At 41.1% G+C, this 20,233-nt stretch overlaps 1 protein-coding gene across 2 annotated transcripts in view; it reads left to right on the top strand.

Moving 5' to 3' along the window:
- Positions 1 to 424: 424 nt before the first annotated feature.
- The window catches only part of LOC6524736 (netrin-A), a 43,903-nt gene continuing 24,094 nt past the window's right edge, over positions 425 to 20,233 (top strand). For both annotated transcript variants that reach the window (XM_002100544.3, XM_015190372.2), the window contains exon 1: positions 425 to 2,122. In XM_002100544.3, the coding sequence (XP_002100580.1) occupies positions 1,009 to 2,122 (1,114 nt within the window). In that variant the 5' untranslated portion in view covers positions 425 to 1,008. The remainder of the gene's footprint in view (positions 2,123 to 20,233) is intronic.

The following is a 20,233-nucleotide window of genomic DNA, read 5'->3' as shown; positions in this document are numbered from 1 at the left end:
GTGGACAAAATGTTTGGATTTGCTGTGTGGCCCCGTTTGTGCGGCCAAGTCAACAAAAACAATCGACGGCAAACAAAACAGTGGCTATTTGCGGACAAACCGGCAACAAAATGTGTCGCCGAGTGGCAATAAATGTAAAAAACAAAAAGAAATAATTGCAGCGCCAGCAAAGCAACAAATGTTGCGCCCGAACTGCGCAACTCTCAAAATGTGACTGAGAGATGTATCTGAAGAGAGAGGAGAGCGGTTGCGTTGTTGTGTGGCAGCGCAGCATCAGCAACATAATGGAGCAACATGTTGCGGGCGGCGATCTTAAGCGCGGTCACCAACAAACACACACATACACACACACACACCGAGACGCATACACGCACGTGCAGAGGTGGAAAACCGAAAAATCGAAAAAACGAGCGACGAACGAAAACGAACACACAGTCGCCTGTGGACAAGCAGCCCGACTTGACGTTACGAACCGAACGCCGCCGAACAACGAACGGCGATTTGAACGACGCGATTTGAGATTTGGGTTTGGAGATTTGCGATTGGAGATTCGCGATTTGCGATTCGATTCGAGTGGCTGGAGATTTGAGACGCGACGCGCGATTCAAAAACGCGTGCGCAAACGGCTGTCAAAGCGGCGATTTCGAATTTTTTTGAGTGCTCAAGTGTGTTAACTTCAAAACTATTGGCGATTTACTCATTTTTTGTTTGGTGCGGCTCTAGTGACTTTTGAAACTATTGAAATTCACAGAACTTGGAGTTCTTGTTCAAAATCTACAACTCGTAAACGGTTTTGAAAATTTGAAATATTTTTATGATTGTGCTTCGCCGAAACAATTAACTACCAAGAATTAGTGATTTTTAAAACTACAAAACAGTTGAAAGTTTATACTTTTACATTACCAAATTTAAAGAGTTTTTTAACTGAAAAAAACGGCTGATTTCGATTTGTTTTGAGTGAAATTGAGTGATTAAAAAAAACAGCTAAAACTCACTGAGACCACAAACATGCCTCCACTGATCGGTGGACTGTTGCTGCTCCTGCTGCTGGGAACCACCAGGTTCACCCACATTCAGTGCATCTCCAATGATGTGCTCTTGAAGATGTTTCCGCAACAGGCGCCGCCGGATGATCCGTGCTACAATAAGGCGCACGAGCCACGCACCTGCATTCCGGACTTTGTGAACGCCGCCTACGATGCACCAGTGGTGGCCAGTTCCACGTGCGGATCGTCGGGTGCGCAGCGGTACTGCGAGTACCAGGATCACGACCGCTCCTGCCACACCTGCGACATGGCGGATCCGATGCGCAGCTTTCCAGCCCGCTCGCTGACCGATTTGAATAACTCGAATAATGTGACCTGCTGGCGCAGTGAACCGGTAACCGGAAGTGGCGACAACGTGACCTTGACCCTCTCGCTGGGCAAGAAGTTCGAGCTGACCTATGTGATCCTGCAGCTGTGCCCGCATGCACCGCGTCCCGATTCGATGGTGATCTACAAGAGCACCGATCACGGACTCAGCTGGCAGCCATTCCAGTTCTTTAGCTCCCAGTGCCGCCGGCTATTCGGACGACCCGCCCGCCAATCCACTGGGCGCCACAATGAGCACGAGGCCCGCTGCAGCGATGTCACCAGGCCACTGGTCTCCAGGATTGCCTTCAGCACACTGGAGGGACGGCCATCGGCTCGGGATCTGGACTCATCGCCGGTGCTGCAGGACTGGGTGACGGCCACCGATATCCGGGTGGTCTTCCACCGCCTTCAACGCCCCGATCCGCAGGCCCTGCTCTCACTGGAAGCCGGCGGAGCAGCGGACTTGGCCAGCGGCAAGTACAGTGTGCCCCTGGCCAATGGACCCGCTGGCAATAATATTGAGTCGAATCTCGGTGGTGATGTGACCACATCCGGCGGTGGTTTGCACTATGCCATCTCGGACTTCTCCGTGGGCGGACGTTGCAAGTGCAATGGACACGCCTCCAAGTGCTCCACGGACGGCAGTGGGCAGCTGAACTGCGAGTGCAGCCACAACACCGCTGGAAGGGACTGCGAACGCTGCAAGCCATTCCACTTCGATCGCCCATGGGCACGGGCCACCGCCAAGGAAGCCAACGAGTGCAAAGGTGAGTCAGCAAACCATTTCCTATTTTATATTTTAGTCGGGATACGGGGATCTACAAATCTGGATGGGAATTTATATATACTATATATTAGCACTTTTTGTCTATGACTATATGGTTTTTTAGATAATTAACCGAAATTCCGAAAATAATTTTAAATATTTGTATAAACAGGGTTTAAGATCCAAAAGCAAGGGCATACTAGTAGTTTGAAATAAATAATTCAGCTCTGGGAATATTCTATAAACAACGAACAGATTTCAGTTCAGCCTTTTTGTTTATTTATAAGTAATGGAAGGAGAGTCACTATATAAACAACTTTGGTGGGCTTGATGCAGGTACATTCCTACCTTAATTTACACAATTACATTATTTATACAAAATAATACAATATTATGAAATTGTACGTTTGATTTTGAAAGTCACAATTTAATATGCGGTTTTTTAATTAGATGTTATTTCCTATACAAAGTGTTTAGGTGGCGTATTTTTATCTCAAACACACCTCTGGGAAAAGTATTGGATTAGGCTTCGTTTTATTGGCCAATATTATTGAGAGGGCTTATAAACACACTCGAGGGATCTTACCTGAGCCACAGAGGCTCTTTTACCTAAACTTCTGTTGTGCGGAATAACCCGGCCAGGAGATTTTCCCGCGACACATCCTACCTAGGCCAAGAAAGTCAACCAACTCCCCCATGAAAAATGGGAAAACAGACGCCGCAAAAGGGGAATATATCGATGCGAAATTATGTTACCTTCGGGGCGAGTATTTTCCCCCAAGGACATTCTGCTCCTGGCCAGCCAGCCAGCTCAATCTGTTGGGCAAACATATCGGGACACAAAGTTAAAATACAGAAAGTAAGCATATCGCTGGAGTGCAGGGTTGCAAATGCTTAAAATGGTAATCTGGAGCTGGCGACTGGCGACAACTCCATTAGAATTTTCGATTTCAATTTTTCGAGCCAGTCGCGTGTGTTTGGTCTTCATCTTAGTTTCACTCGGCACGGGGTTGCTCTTTTCCACGCCAAGGATAAGAAGCATGCTGGAGGAGGAACAGGAATCTGGAAGCGAAAATATGAAGGAAAACCCAAAGGCATGAATGTTTGTGCTGCGGATTTGGCTTAGCCATAATTGAACAACTCGATGGACACGTGTAGAGTGTTATGGGGGAAGTATGCGCACATACAATAATATCCGTAGGTAAGTGAGACCCAATCAAGTAGCAACTCTTGGGCCAACCCTCGCCACCGAGGCGAAATCGAGACTTTACCTTTGGCCAGGCTAAACAAGCAAACAAACAAACAACAGCAATAACATTCAATCAGGACACAATGCCGAGACTTCGAGGGCGATATTCCGCTACCAATGTCCGGATTGCCGAATTCCAAATCTTGAATCCTGAATTCAGAATCCTGAATCCAGAAACCCCGGGATAAACCCTCGCAATTAACCCTCTAAAAACTGGCTGAGCTCGAACAATAAGCGCGAATTTAAGCGAAATTAATTTGATAAGCATTTTCAACAAGAGCGAACACATAATTCCCGACAATCGAACATGAAAACGAGAGCAGGGAAGGTTTTGGGTTTTCGATTTCTTCTGATTTTGATGCTGGAATTTGATTTCGTGCATTAGAACTGACAAAATTGTAAGGGTTCAGATATGTGTGGCATACAAAGAGTGGGAGACTTGCTTTATCATTTTATTAGCAAAAATGTGCAGTTTACCACCAGGATATTCAGCATTTGCATATAAATTGATGAGCTGCAATATTTGTAAAATCAAACTATATATGTAACCTATTTTTCATTGGCTTACACTTACACTTCATATTAGATGGCTCCATGTGAATGGAAAAAGCACTGGCATCATTCATTGCAGGCACTTGATGAAAGTGTCCTTCGTGGTCATCACGTGCCATAACATTGCAATTTTTTCCTCATCCAGTTGGATGGCGATGCTAGGGTAAGGGGGGGATCGGGAAAGGAGGGAAAGGACATGCAGCCGGGAGACCTTTAGTATTGTTTAGTGCATAAATCACAGTCACACCATACGGGGCGGGAAAATGGAAAATGGGCGATGGGAGATGAAAATGGAAATGGAAGGCAGACGGTCTTATCAGAGGCCGGCACGTGTGCCAGACTCTCCTACTCCTTCTCCCGGCCACGCCCCCTGGGCACGCCGCCCTTCGGTTTATTAGGGTTGCAAAATGCAACCGACCTCTGCGTCCCTGCGTCACTGCATCCCTGCGTCTCACCCCCTCGGATTTCAGCTCAAAGGACCCGCGCAGCATATGTAGCATGTTTATGGACAAACGAAATTAACGTTGCCATCGCCGCTTTTGACGTTCAATGTGACCTCAAACAACGGCTACAAAAACAACAAATACAACAACAATAACAACGAAAACAACACAGACAACAGCCAACAGGCAGCAATTACAGACCGAAAAACAACAACAATGAAAAGGGAAACGAAAAATGTCCAGGCCGGAAAATATTTCCGATGAGCGGTGTGAAAAGAAAAAACCACAGAAAATTCGGAAAAAGCGAACATATGCGAGCAGATTGCACTCGAATCGAATCGAAATGAAACGCAACGAAAATGGTTATGGAAATCCAAATCGAAGCGAATGGAATGGAATCGAATTGAAGGGCACGTGATGCTATCTTTTAACTAACTGCAAAACGATTTAGGTCGGCTTTTAATGAGCAGGCGATAACAGCAGGCAATTTGCATGCAAGGACTCACTAAATTAGGAGTTTCCCAAATATATGCCACACATATGGAAGGATTTTATGTAAAACAGGCGAAGGAAGTAGTAAAAACTGAGCTCAGGATGAGGAATATTTAGGTTAATAAATTATTCAGATATGTATAAACGATTTGCTGTTTCCGCAATATATCATTTCATAATAATGCGCAAAAGTCAATAAACAATTTCTAATGCATATCTTGCTAGCCAAGCATAATAAAGTAAAAAACTTTAAGGCGGAAGTTGGTATACTTTATGGCGTATTTCATGGAAATTTCTTTTAACACCCCAAGGGTTCTTCGATGCCGATGGCCAAAATTATGGTTCATTAAATGGATCAACAAATAATAAAGCAATCTTTCGGCTTACAAAATAACCCCTTATGGTAAAAGGGGCTAATATCTTAGAGAGCGAATTACGAAAGAGTCCCGGGAAAATCGTGATTAATGCACAGATGCAGTCCCATTATTTCTCTGTGCGCCGGAAACCATTCATTCTCAACATTCTTTTACCATAAATTGCCAAACTCCCAACTCGCAGCATAAATTCGCCTTAGATTTATAGGTGTCGAGAACAAAGGAGAGCTGGCGCACATACTCGTACATATGAACATACATAATACATATATTTTTAATGAGTTAAGACGGCAGCCAACTTTGACCCGCACTTAACCCCTCAATCATATGGCGAATGCAGTTTATCACACCTCCATCCGCACTCAAATCGGGCCTAGGATCCAGAAATCTGAAGATATATATATATATAATGTACGGGCGAGTCATGGGAGTCATAAAGCTGAAGAGCAGATGAAAATAGAGGAGAGCGATGTGATTTTCAATTTGAATTTAAATTTGAACAAAAACAAAAGCAAACAAATTCGTGAGATGTGGCTAAAATTAACGTCGGCGTTGTTGAGATGGCGCACAATAAATAAATTTAAATCCGTTAAAACGTTTGGCAAATCAAGACATTACTCATACGCCATGTTGTTGCCGTGGCCGCCGACCAGAAATAGTTCCTCTGATGGACGGGTCGAAAATGCTTCGCTGCGACGGAGTGGTGATAAATGTGCCGGGGGCTTACGAAAATGCCGCGCAAATTAGCCAAACAATTTGTCCAACTAAAATCGAATGGAATGATTTGGCGGCCGCCGAATGATGTCTATATATCATCGCAGAAAAACAAGGGCATCATCACTAGCTAATAAGGGGTGTTATTAATGATGCATGAATATGCATAAAACCTATAAATTTCAGTTAGTTATAAACTAATCCGTTCAAACTGAGTACAGAAATCAATTAGTTATTTAGTCAATTAATTTTCACTTCAGTGTCTTTAAATGCATTTCCAATGAAACTGCTTAAAGGAAATAAATGAGCAGTACATATACATAAATAAGCCCTTTTATATAATCATTTTTACTTTTTTGTTGACCAAGTTAAAGGTTATTTCATCACCTTTGCCTTGTAAATGCATTTTCCCATCTGCCAGTTTTTGCCGCTACCACCAGATTTTTTCCCTTGACATTTTCCGATTTTGTCTCCGTTTTTCCTGTTTTCTTCTATTTTTTTTTTTGGCTGGCTCCCCTGGACATTGATTCGAAATTGCATTGGCATGTCCTCAAGTTATTTGCCCATCCTTTTTGGGCGGGGTTTGGGCTTTGTTTGGCTGTGATTCCGCTGCTTTGTGTGTGAATGTCCTGTGGCTATAATTTCGCACAGCATTCCCTGCCAGTCGCCTTATGTCAGTTTTCATCAGTAACATTTCATGAATTTTTTCCCATTTTTTTTTTTTTTTTGCACTCGTGGACTTTTCCTTCCCCACTGGGATAAGGATGAATGGATTGTGCGGAGGAGGGGGACATGCGGGGTCCCAATGAGTAGAAAGCGAAACGTGCAAAAATCCTTTCGCCTCGCCATCTACTCCGTTGTCATTTTAATTGTTGTTTACCGGGCTTGTCAAATGCGCACTTCAGTGTGCAAAAAATACAGAAAAAATACAAGAAAATAACTAGAGCATCTGGACTCCCGACTTGCTGATGCCCTGCACTCTGGGCATTCCCATTTTACTGAATTGGTTAGGTAAAAACTTTTATGTAAAGATTGCCGAGCTTATAACTGCAGATGGAATGAAACCTTATTACCATATCTAGTAGATGCAATATGTACTTAATAGTTATTAAACCTAAAATGCAATTTACCAGGTATGAAATGGAGGGAGCACTACATCATTGCTAAATGAAAGACCCCAGGTGGCGCCCTTTCAGCCGGTGGGTCTGTCATTTTGGGAGCCTGAATAGAACCGGGGACACCTAGACCATTCGTTATGATGGCCGGCTGTCTATGACGAGGCTGTCATCGCCATACGCTCTGATTTACTGGCCAGCACATAGTCGGCTTCACGCTCGTCCTCGTATCCTTGCATCCTCGCATCCTCGCCCATATATTCTGCCCATCCTTGGGCATATGTATATCCTGCCCAGTGGCTTTAATTTTTGCACATCAGTATTTGCGTATTCACTTTCATCAGTGGTGCTTAGCGAAATATATTTAGCAATATTTAGCAACTTTTTACAACACACTTTGGCACTTGCTTCATTTATGTTGTTATTTATCGCCCCTCGAAATGTTTGGCAAAATGCTGGCAGCTTAAAAAATGCCCTCATATTTGCTATTCTGCATATTTGGCCCTTTGGACTTAAGTTGGCATTTGTTTCGGTTCGGCTTGGTTTGGTTTGGTTTGGACTTGGCTTTCAAGTGATTATGATTATTTTTTATGCACATAACGCCACACAAAGCACAACATGCAACCCCAGCAGCCAAAATCCTTCGCAGGCTCATCAGCCAACGAATGTCAAAAGCAAAGGGCAAAGGCAGCCAGGACACAGGGAGCTCAAAAGCCAAACAAACCAAAACAAAACGAAAAGTTAAGTCAGCAGCTTTGGGCGGATCGGTGAGTGCAGCTACAACGATCTGTGGATGCCCTACAAATGGTAGGATCATAAATTTAAACCTAGCAACTACTATAAATGACTATTTTAAAAACTTTGCAACCTTTTTGTTTGAATGTTCACAATCCAATTTTTTTATTCTTGTCTGTGAGCCATGGATTTATGATTCCAACTCCTTATCAAAGTGCAAGGACAGCGCTTGGCCATTTCTATGCCACAGCTTCAAAAGGTAGAAAAAGGATCTGAGTCCTTCCCCATCCATTCAGGCACATGTTCATGTGTTTGGCTGCTAGAAAATGGCCAAAGGCCAGCTGGGATGTGAGGACGAATGCCGTGCGTTGATTTTAACTGTTATTACTTGCTGGTCGAGGATGTGGATCAGGTGAAACGGGAATGGGTATGGGAATGGGGATATATACATATATGCATTTATATACACATATCTCTGAGCACGGAACTCGACCCCGTCGACGTCGTCTCTATTTGTCTGGCCATTTGAGTTTTGTGTAAGCAGTTAATTGGATCAGGGGCTGGTTGCCTTCATATCTTAGCCCATCCCATGTCATCCCATCCCAGGATCGGGATTCCAGTCCATGTGGCAAAGAAAACGGCATAAGAGTTTGTTGCATACTTCATGGAGCTGTCGGATACATTTTTAATAGGCTTTGAATGCCGAGCCAGTTGGCAAATGTCAACACACAAACTCGAGGAATGCCAGCGGGTTGGGTTTTTCACAGAGTGAGAGTGAGAGAAGGGGGGGTTTTTTGGAGGAGTCGTGTCTGTTCGTGGAATCTATTAAATCATTTTTGTTGCTAATACATTTGTACATAAATAGCAGCAACAAGCATATGTGTACTTGCCACTTCCATTTTGTTGTTGGTCTTGGGTGTTGCTCTTGGGAATTCCTTTGAATTTGAATTTGAATTGCGAGAATTCCCTTCGAAATGCGGCGAACTTGCAACTTGGGGCAGCTGCCCATGCGCAACAACAACATCAATATCAGCTGTCTGCAACAATAGACACGGAAGGCATGGAAAAAGATAGCTGCACATGGGTGGGTCAAGAAGTTTGTGGAGAGCAAAGGTTTTTTTGGTTAAAATATCATCAGTTATGTAGATTTAAAAAACAGGCTTTAAAATTAGTTCTAGGTTGCTTTTTTCTTCATAACTTGGCTAAAAATGGTCAGAAAGTTAAAAGAATTACTGTTTTTAACTCATAATTACCAATACTAATCAAAGATATCACTTTTTGACCGACATTGTTAAAATAATTTTGGGCCAAATTTTCGCATTTTTTGTAAGGGGTAACATCATCAAATTTTGCAAAAAATGTGGGAAAAAATTTTTTTTTTTTGAAAACACAGTTTGATAGGAAATTTAGTTACGAGCTCAACGACGTATGACATTCCATATTCGGACCAATATTTCGAATGCTGTGATCAAAATATTGATAATTATTTACGTAAAAAATCAGAAAAACGATTTTCGGCAAATTTTCAATATTTAGGATTGGCATTTACGGTATAACTTGGCTAAAAATAATCAGACAACCAAAAAATTAACATATTTTTACTCATAATTACGAAAACTAACCAACCAAATCACTTTTGGACCGACTTTATTAAAATAATTTTTGGCCAAATTTTCGCATTTTTTGTAAGGGGTACCATCATCAAAAATTGCAAAAAATGTGAAAAAAATTTTTTTTTTTTTTGAAAACACAGTTCGACTGGAAATTTAATTACGAGCTCAACGAGGTATTACATTTCATATTCGGACCAATATTTCGAATGTTCTGATCAAAATACTGATATTTATAGTCACAAAACACAAAAAAACAATTTTCGGCAAAAATTCAAAAATTGTCATCAAAATTTTTTGTTTTGAATGCCAATCGATTGAAGATGAAATTAAAAGCTTAACGAGTTTTAACTTTCTATATTTTGATCATTATTTCTATGTCTTTGACCAAGAAACCGTTTTTTTTTCACGTATATTCAGAATCAAATGCTATTGGCAAGGAAATCTTTTTGATAAACAGAAGCATTAAAGTATTCGCTCAATAAAACTAATTCCGCCATAAAACTAAACTAGCATATATGTATATTATTTTCGAGTCCGTTTGATCAACCCACTGTGTCCAGCATAATGATATGTATGGCATATCGGACATAAAAAGCCAGCAGCCGAAGGCAAGCCATAAATCAAAATGTGTGCAGTGGCAACAACGACTTCTTCTCACCTTCGACGGGAAATGAGGGGCGTTCGTTTGGTTTTGGGTCTTGAGGATTCAGTTTTCAGTTTTCAGTTTCAACATGGTTTTCAGTTTTTTTTCGGTGGAAACGCCGCTGCCAAGTGCCACTAAACGTAATGTAAATAAGCATTTAACAGCAATAGCAACAACATCCAGGCATCGAACAACCAACATCGCAGCAATAAATGGCATTACAAACAACGGGCAAATAAATCGCAGTGAAGCGCAAATGCTCAGATGAAAAACTTGGACGCCGCCAAAGTTGCTGCCGCGCTTAACATTTACAACATGCAACACACAGCGAGAATTATGCAGGCAGCAGCAGCAGCAGCAACAGCAACATTGGATATTGCATCTTGCACATCTCCCATTGCACATGGCACATGGCACATGGTGTTGCCGCCGACATGTTGACTTATGCCGCAGCAACACACTGCCACACTCGCCGCAACAACTTCTCAGTTCCTCATCGGCAACTGCAACTTGCAACTGCATCTTTAGCTCCATCTCCAGCTGCATCCCCTCGGCCGCCGAAATGTTGCACGCTTCAAAACACTTGGACATGCGATTCGAGATTTGAGCAACAGCAATACACAAGAAACTTGCAACGGCCGCTGCAACTCGCCTTTTTATTGTTGCCGCCTGCACCTTGCCTGCTTCCCATGGCCACCTGAAAAATCGGAAAAAAAAGGGAAATAATAACAAAAGACCAGAAGTTTGTGTGGTGGGCGCCATAAAATGACCACAAGTGAAACATGTTGGTTATGGGAAGATTTACGGGAAGATTTTCATTGAAGGCAAAGAAAGCATTTAACTAGCATCTAACAGAAAATTTCATAGCCCATACAGACGATACCTCGTTGTTTTCACACGATTAATATAAAATTGATTCGCTTGCGGTATTGGGAGAAAGCTAAAAACTAAATAAAAAGCAAAATATCAAAACTATAAGGGTTACAATTTGGCTAAAAGACCAGCATAATTATAAAAATCTACCCATACCATTTACACTTTGACTAATTGGATTTTCCATCTTTAAATTGATTTATTTAGTTTCTTATAAATCTTGTAAACTTTTACCATAAATCACGTTGAGCAGAGAAAATGTATTTTAAATTTCCCATGAAAATTTATTCACATTTGCGTTATGTGTGTGTTTTATGCCCCTGACTAACCTATTTTGATGCAGCATTTAGTCAGCCAATTTGATTGATATGTTCTTGGATTTGTTTTATAGATAAACAAACACACGGGTCGTCCGCATTTCAGTTTCTCACTTTTTATACGCCTCGAGTTAAATATATATTTTTTTTTGGGAAATTAGCTCTCACCTCATGCGAACATGCCATAAAATCTGCTCCAAATACAGCTAATTATCGAGTAAAGTACAGAACATTCGCCCCTTCACAGTCTTTTCAGCCTTTTCAGCCTGTCAGCGGGAAAATTTATCCGAAAAAGAAGAAAAAACTGGTGAAATCTCGAAAACGGGGCGAAGAAGTTGCGCAAAGTGGCCAAAAAAGAAAACGACGTGAATGACGCCTCTCAGTCGGCGTCAGGTGCATCATAGGTGTGAAGTGCAATCAAAACCTGCACTCGGAAAACTCGAACTTCTCCCTGCAAGTTATATTTAAAAAAAAACATGCATGCGAGGAAATTGAGATCACTTTAAACCATCTCTTTAACTTCAGGTAGAGCAAATACACGACCTTTCGAAAAGCGGTGAAACATTTTCATATTTATTACTATCTGATTTCTATATATTTTTATGGTATTGCGTAGTACTTTTCAAATCTGACATCTACATCAGGAATAGTTTATAGCCTTGGCTAATTGTGGACAATAACTTTTTTGTTGCACCAAAACACACATATTTAATGCATTTTAACGTACAAAAAGTTGTACCTTTACTAACTTTGCAGTTATACCCCGTTCCAACTGCACAACAACCTGAAGCACTTTACATATACTCCGCCAGAGTTTTTTAGTCAAATAAAAAGCTCATTAGGCGAGTTGACCAAATTGCAACATGTTTCTTAATTTCGTTGTTGTTTTTCGTCGTTATTTTCTATTTTTTTTTTATACATTTTTGGAAGGGCGGCGGCCACGCCTGTGGAAAAAAGCCAATTCAAATATTAACCCTCCAACTTCCCCCCGCCCCCACACCCCTTGGCAAACAAAAGATAAACAAACAAGCAACGAGAAAAATAAAATGAGATAAAATAAATGAAAAGCAAATTCAAGTTGGAAAAGCAAAGCTTCAAAATCAAGCGGGAGACGTTAAAAGTCATTAAAATTGAAACTGTCGAATGATGCTGCCAGGCAAAGGGGCAGGGGAGGGGCAGGGGGCGAGTATGGGTGGGGGTGTGGCCAAAAAGATAAGGGCGGGAAGGGGGGCCATTCGAACAGGTGTGTACAACTCGCCCAGGGTCAGGCAAATAATTAACTCTGAGCCGATTTTGGGCTGCGAAAGTTACAACGGCCTATCACTCACAGGCATCAGTTTTGGTTTTTTTTTTGGTTTTTCGGCTGGAAATTAATTTTCTCACACACTCGGGGAAATTTGGGGAGAGGGCTTTGCCCAGGTGACTTAATTACAAACCTCCAGATCGGAGTAAAGATGAGCACTTGATTATCTAGAGGGAAATACCTTGAGGGTGTTACTCCAAGTGGACTTTTGTTATAGTTTACCGAAGTAAAGACGAAAACTTTAGTTGATCACCAAAGCATTGGAAGCTTTTTTTAAGAAAAAAATGTTTTAGCAGGAATACGAACCTTAAACATACTACAATTTAATAGAAATCTCTCTTTTTTATTCTGACTTGGTCTTCTATAAATTGGCAACATAAATAAAATGCTGTCATTCCTCTGACTAATAAACATAATGAATCCAAATTCGCCTTGACTTTCTCTGCCAATTTGACTAACAATTAAATCCATTTTATTTTATTACCTTGTGGGTTCTGGAAAAGTGTCCAAAAAGTGAGCAAAATGCAGCTCAACTACCGAGTAGTTTGGTCGTCGGTAAACCTCATTCAACCCATCGCACTTTTGGCCCTTCGAACGTTGTTTGCATTTAGTTTGCGTTGTGTTATTGCTTTGCTCATCCGGGCATCCATCGATGTTATGTTGGGTGTATGGGGTATTTTTGCTTTAATTAAATTTTACACAAATATTTTGTGCGATGCGAAAGTATTTCCCAAATTGAAGTTCTATGCCGACGTTCTATGCCACCCCGTTTTTAGCCAAATGGGGATGTTCATCGCGAGCGAGCAGGGGCTTTCTATGAGGATGGGGTTGATGCTTTGGGATGGGAAGATTTCTGGATCCTGACAAATGGTCACCTGTTCGAAAGGTAAGACCCCGAAAAGGGTTGGGACTATCTTGTCGAGATTTCTCGACTCTTTTCGCAGCCTGACAGGCGCCAAAAGACGACGAGATTAAGTCATCGAAGCGGCAACTCGGAAAAAGGGAAAGCCAACAAACAATAATCTAGCTTTCATTGTCTTGAGGGTGGTGGTTGGGTGTTCTGGGTGCTTTGGATGTTTTGGGTGGCACTCATCGTTTTCCCTTTTTGAAAAATATTTTCATTTGACAAATTTTAGATTTCCTTTTCATTTCTCGCTTTCGGTGGTTGGTCTTGTCTCTTTGGATTTTTTTTTTTTTTTGGGCTGGGGCTGGAGTGGCATTTACTTGCCGTAGGCAAAACGGGCTCACTTTAATTTGGTTTCTTTTTTTTTTTTTATTTGCTTGCTGCTCAAGCACGTAATTATCCTTTTTTGAATGCTTACCCTCAACTCCGAGCATCTTTTTCTGGCCTTTTGCATTCCGGTAACTTGTTTATTTATTTATTTTCGGCTTTTCTTCTGCTGGCTGGCTGACTGGCTGGCTGGGCCACTCCAGTCCATTCCCATTTTATGACATCTTGTTATTTTTATTGTTATTGAGTTTTGGCCTTTTGTCCCCCGCACACACACACACACTTACAAGTCGTAGATATTCCCATTGTTAATGCCATATTATTAATTTTTGAGGTCTGCAAACGATCCTATTAGGCAGTCGTCCCCAAAGAACATTGACAACTTCATCAGGGGAGTGGAGGGAGTTCGTTTCCCGAAAAACAAGACAACTTTTTGGGAGGAGGGTCCCGAGAAGTATCGGATCAAGTATCGTAAGACCCGTGTCAAAAGAAACTCCTACTAATCTTCGTTCTACAAGATCCAACAGCATTGATTAGAAATCAAAGCCTTTTGCCGGAACAACAATTTTCGCAGCCCAACGGCAAACAGCCGTAATCAAATGCAAATTATCAACACACACTGACGAGTAAAGATATATGTTAAAGGCGTGCCTACAAAAAGAAAAAGTTTCAATTCGGCTTTTTATTTTATTTTATTTAATTTTTCCTCCCGTATTTTGTGTGTGTCTCTCCTTCTTGACCACAAAATTTATGTAGATTTACTGTGGGCAGTTGTGTCTGTGTTCGATTTTCGGGTTTTCTGCCTTTTATTTTTGTTTCTTTTTTGTTTTTGATTGAGACATTTCCAAGTGCGACTTCTTGGCCATGGTCAATTAAAATGTAGCGGAGGCTGAAACTAGAGAAGGAGAGTTTTGAGCTGAAGACGATGGTCGAGATGGGTAATACTCTACAAAGCGGAGTGGGAAAGTAAGAAAATGATTTATTGGGATTTCATTTTGTATCCATTACAGCAACTGAACCAAGTAATAATATTTTACCTTACATATTTATTTAGAATTCCGATGAAACTATTTTAATTTCGTTTAAGTACGATATATTTTTATAGATTGAAATACTATGATACCCTGTCAAGATCTGTGGAGCTAGGGTATCTAACGCTCAGCCGCTGGCCAAGATCCACTGGGCTACGCCTATCGATTTCAATGGGCCAACACGCCAAAGCGCAATCAAAAAGCGTTTTTAATAATGCGCTAAGTGATTGTTAAGCGCTGGCGGAGATGGAGAGCCCAACTCGATGGCTTTCCCAATCCCACAGCTCACAGCTCACGGATTCCAAAGTCAGAGTGGAGTCGTTAATGAGTCTGTTGGTTCGACAACTGCGACCTTCGGTGACACCCGCATCTTCCACTGGGAAATTAATTGGGATTTCTAAATTGGTCTGCATACCCATTCACTCAGGCAATTCTATGAAGACAAAGAAAATCTAAGTAAATTCTAGCCAATAAATTTTGCAAATGAGTTTAGGCTAAAGTATGGATTTCTTGCGCTGTTTTCAAGAAGTATTTGCTGCCCTTTTGCCACATTTTTTCCCAGTGTGGCAGTTGTTTTTACAGGGCTTGGCCTTTTTGCCCTTTTGCCGGCTTATTAAAACTCAATTACATTTAATTAATCAACCAGACGAAGTTTAGCTGCTCCGACACCTCGTCGCAATGACGTTGCACAATCGCTGGGAATGAAAAACCTGGGGAAACTAAATCTCCATCTTCATCTCCATCTCAATCTCGGTCTCAATCTGAAGAACTGGCAAATCGGCATTGGCTTCATTAGCGATGAAACAAACACCAAATTATCGGCTCAAACAAATTGAAGTTGCTCATCTGCATGCGCAAACAAATCGTTCAAGTTCCCTGATTGGAGGCGACAAATATTTCGAAACCGATTCCGGTCCGTGGAACGATGCAGTTGGTCAGTTGTCCATCGGTCAAGTGAAAGGTGGCAAGATGGAAAGATGGCAAGCTGGAAAGATGTGAGGATGACGATGGGAAAACGATGAGTCAACTGCGCCAAATCAACTGATGAATGGTCGAGGCCTCAATGAATGGATGTGAATGGATATCGGTGCTCATTCAAGGGGCTTAGCCAGACGTAGGGGAATGTTGGAGGAACTCAAGTGAGAAGTGCAGTGCCCTGATTTCATTACTTCCCAGTCCATTAAGGGGTGAAGGTTGGCTAGATGGTTGACAGAAAAGGATTAAATTGTGCCTTTATAAGCTTTCAATTAGTGCGAGACACATGATATTTGGAATCTATTCATTTAGTCTGAAACTTAGTATTCTAAAACTGCTTTATTAAAAGCGTATTGCACCCAGCTGCGAGTTTAAGCTCAGCTACTAAATGCTAGCAATTACCCACTTTTATTTCCCCACGAGAACTTTGGCCCATTTCCAAGTTTTCTTATCACACTCAACTATTTAAGAAGCTGCACAAACAAAGCGCGCCCAAAAAATAAATATTACCCGAAACTACAAAAAGGGAAACAATTCAAAAGGCAAACAAAAAAGTTAGAATGCTTTAGCCAGGCGAATCGACTTTTTTATACCCATTTTATGATTGCATATAATAATAATGATTCAATAAAAAGAAATATTGAAAATGCATAGATATGCAATATCCCTTTAAACAAAAACACTAAAAGTTGACAAGCCAATGCTCACGAAAACCGCACACATTATACCCATAATATTTTGAATACCTCGTATAAAAACTGGGGAAGCCGAGATTAAAAATGACAAACAATGCAGCGAAAGTCGCCCTATAATAATATTTGTACACCTCCCCCCGGTAAGTTTTCCCCAGTTTTTTTTTGGGTGAAACACGCTGGGGAACCAGAGGAAAAATTACTTCATTAAAAGTTCGAAATGAAGAAGAAGTGTCCGAAACAAAAAAAAAAAAAAAGGTTGTCGAATGCAAAGACTCTGGGAGCTGAGGTGTCCAGCTGCCGTCCCGATAAGAAACTCATAATTGGTGTCATTAAAAAAGCCATTTCGGAAGTTGTTAATCTTCCGCCGCGTCGCATCGCATAGCATCGCATCGCGTGGGTCCAACAATTATGCCAACTAGCGGGGGACTCGACTCCGCGGCAAAAGTCAACTGAAGATACATAAATATGTAATTTATTAAAAGAACAGGCAGCCGATGCCAAAGTAGAAGAAGCAGGCAGCTGAGCAAAACCGTTTACAACAATGGCTTGACTTTTGTTTATTGTTATCATTATTTAGCCAACTGATAAGACGGCGTCCAGGGACTTGACAAAAACAACAAACAAGTAGCCACAGAACGGGGTGCTCCCTGCTAAAATCCCCGCCTGACACCCTGACAATATAAAAAACAGCTCGTTTTTCATATATTTCTGCGCTGAGCAGTGTGGTCGCCTTTCTTTGTTCATCTTTTAATTATAAAGTGCGATAAATGTGACACAAAAAGTTGCGAAAGATAGTGAGGAACAAAAAAAATACCAGGGGCCAGTGAAAAAAAGTTGAGAGACGTAGCACGAAGTCGAAATGCCGGATACTCTAAAGTTGTAATGAAAAGATCTCTTAAATAATAATATTTCTAGAGTTCAGCGAATCCTAGTTCTGCTTTAAGCTAGAATTTTAGATTTTTAAGCTCCTTGTGTTTGAATAGATGAATTGTATTGTGCAGAATCAGTAAACTTCTGAAATTCCTAATAAATTAATTAAACAAAACTGCAGGATAGTGTACAACAAAGGAACGGCAATCGAAAGTCGTTAAGGGGCATTGCGAGATCTTTTTGCGCTGGTTGTTTGTTTGTTTTTTAGGGTTTTTTAGGCCCGCCTGCTGCCTGCCTTTGTGAATAGCATTTAATAAACACCAGGACACCCAGGATGCTGGAAGAACAAGGACTATCCCTATGCTATTCTATGCTATCCTATCCTAGCACACCAACCCATTCCCACTCCTGGGCATGCAATCCCCTAGGCTGGCTTTATGAAATAGCAAAATGTCCCATAAAGTAAAATGGCATAAGATAGTAGGCGACGTTTGGGCCAGAAATACTGACCACAAAACTGGCTGTAAAGGGAGCCAGATACTCGTACATGGCCATCTTGTGTTGCGGCTTTGTCTTGCCCATAAATATTATCTGCACTTGTTGGCCTATAACTTTCCACTGGCTTCTGTTTCGTTGGTTCTTCTTCTCTGGATTTTTTTTTTCTTTTTTTTTTACGACTACGAGGACTAAAGTTGTGGCAAAAGTTGTTTTTCGTCGCCCCAGTCAAGTGTTAATTTCTTCCCCTGCAATTAACTTTTTCCTCTCTCTCTCTGTCTTTGAAAAGAAAACGAACCCCATCGGTTCGGAAATAAAATGCTGAAAAGGAGCATTGATAGCCAGAAAAGGCAGAAGATACTTTCGGTGCTTTGGAGATGTATAGATAGCATTGTCTTAATATGCAAATTGCATTGTCTCGCGACGGCAGTCGTTGTCCTAAGGTTCAATTGGAGCGCAGATCAGCTTCCGTTTATCTCTTTGACCTCGAGCGTTTCTGGAAAACAGCAGACCAGATAAATATATGTACAAATATTAATAAGGATTCGGCTGTACTAGCTGCCTAGTTGGAATCATGACCACACAGAAAAAAATACACACGAAAAATACACTTAAATACGATCAATATAACAGCAACGAGCTTGTAGAAATTAACGAACCAATAATCGAAATAAAATGTCTTTAACTAATCGATTTCATAAATAGATGGGCAGTATTTTCAGTGCAGATCGCGTTTGTCGCGGGAAAAGTCTTACACATTTTACTTATTATCATTGTTTTGGCCCATTGTGATTTGCTTTTGGCTCTGGCCCCGTTCATGTTACTTTCACGACTTGTCCTCTCTGAATCTGAATCTGCAACTGCAACTGTATCTGCATCTGCATCTGTATCTTTGTCCCTATATCTCTGTCCATGACCATTGACAATATACTTTATTCAGGCATTCAGGTGAATGGCACTGCCAAATAATAGTAGCTATCGGGTAACCGTTTTGTCAAACTACGACTACATACCTCGACTTGACTTAACTTGACTTGGCCTAAAGGATTTAGGGGCATCTAGATAGTCATCTGTGCCGATTTCAATGGGAAAACGGCAAAGAACCCAGGAATTGTGATCATCTATCGTGTGAGAAACTAATAATCCAAAAGAATACTTTGCATATCTCATCGGATTCAGACTTAGCCAGAATATTCTCTACTGAAATTGCTAAGGAGTTCGTTTTATCACGGCCTTTTAAACACAAATAATTCCCAATCACTGCCTCAGTTTAATGGCCTATATATGTGTCTCTGATCCCGCCTGCCTGACAACAGAATGTTTATGATGGGATAAACTAGAGATGGGACTACAGATATCACTTCCCAAGGCGAACAGGTTCATTAGAATTGGTAAAAGAAATGTGATGGTGATGAGACAGCCGGGGGAAGTGAATGTGAATAATGTAAATAAATCTTTTAAGGTGTAATAAAGATTTATTTGGAATAAAGATAAAGGATAACAAATGCGATATTCTAAATAAAAGGAATAATACAAAACTATTTAATTATTATTAATAATTATTTTAATAAATACATTTGAGCTAGTTGCGATGTTCAGCTTAAGCATTTCATTTAGCATCCCTATAAGTTGTTACATTCCTGATTCTCTTCGGCATCCGGTCGATTTTCAGGTTCATCGTCCAACGCTTTCCACTTTTATGGCTTAATAGCTCTCAATGGAAATCGATTTATGTTGTCACTAATTGATTAGCAGCAGCTTTATCCCTGTCCAGTCGGCATATCCTGCCTTATATGTACATACATACATATGTATGTGTATGTATGTATTTCTCTCGCTGCACCCCGAGCTCATAATAAAACATAACCATTTCCATTTCGACCACCGTTTGCACACCTGTTAGGAAGGTCCCTTTTGGGCGGCGATTTCCGAAAACCCAGAAGAAAAGGCTTGCCAGTCGACAAGCCCCCTTCCCTTCCCTTCCCTTGCCGGCGAGTGAATGAATGAATGTCAATTCGAATGTGAATGTGAATGCGAATTTGAATGCATCGCAACCGTCTGCCTCGCTGTCCGTCCGTCCAACTGTCCGTATGTCCGTATGTCCGTGTGTCCCTGTGTCCGTGTTCACGGACAAATGTAAATAAATGCAAAGGCTGCACGAGGGACGTGGCTCCTCTGCTGGGCCTTCCTACATACATAGTTTTGCATGCATTTTCCTTCAAGGACACTCGAAAAAATAAAAATCCTTTTTTTTGATAATGAAAAAAATGTTAAGTTTTATATAACAAAAATTTGTTGTACATATAAATAATTTAATTAATATTACTTAGTAACTAATGTGTAAAAAAGAACGTTGATTTCATTACAAGCGATATAGCTGCCATACTTACCA

The sequence above is a fragment of the Drosophila yakuba genome, chromosome X (assembly GCF_016746365.2).
Source record: "Drosophila yakuba strain Tai18E2 chromosome X, Prin_Dyak_Tai18E2_2.1, whole genome shotgun sequence".
In the NCBI taxonomy this organism is placed as follows: Eukaryota; Metazoa; Arthropoda; class Insecta; order Diptera; family Drosophilidae; genus Drosophila; species Drosophila yakuba.
Note: the sequence above shows the minus strand (reverse complement) of the source record. Positions and strands in the feature narration are given on the sequence as shown.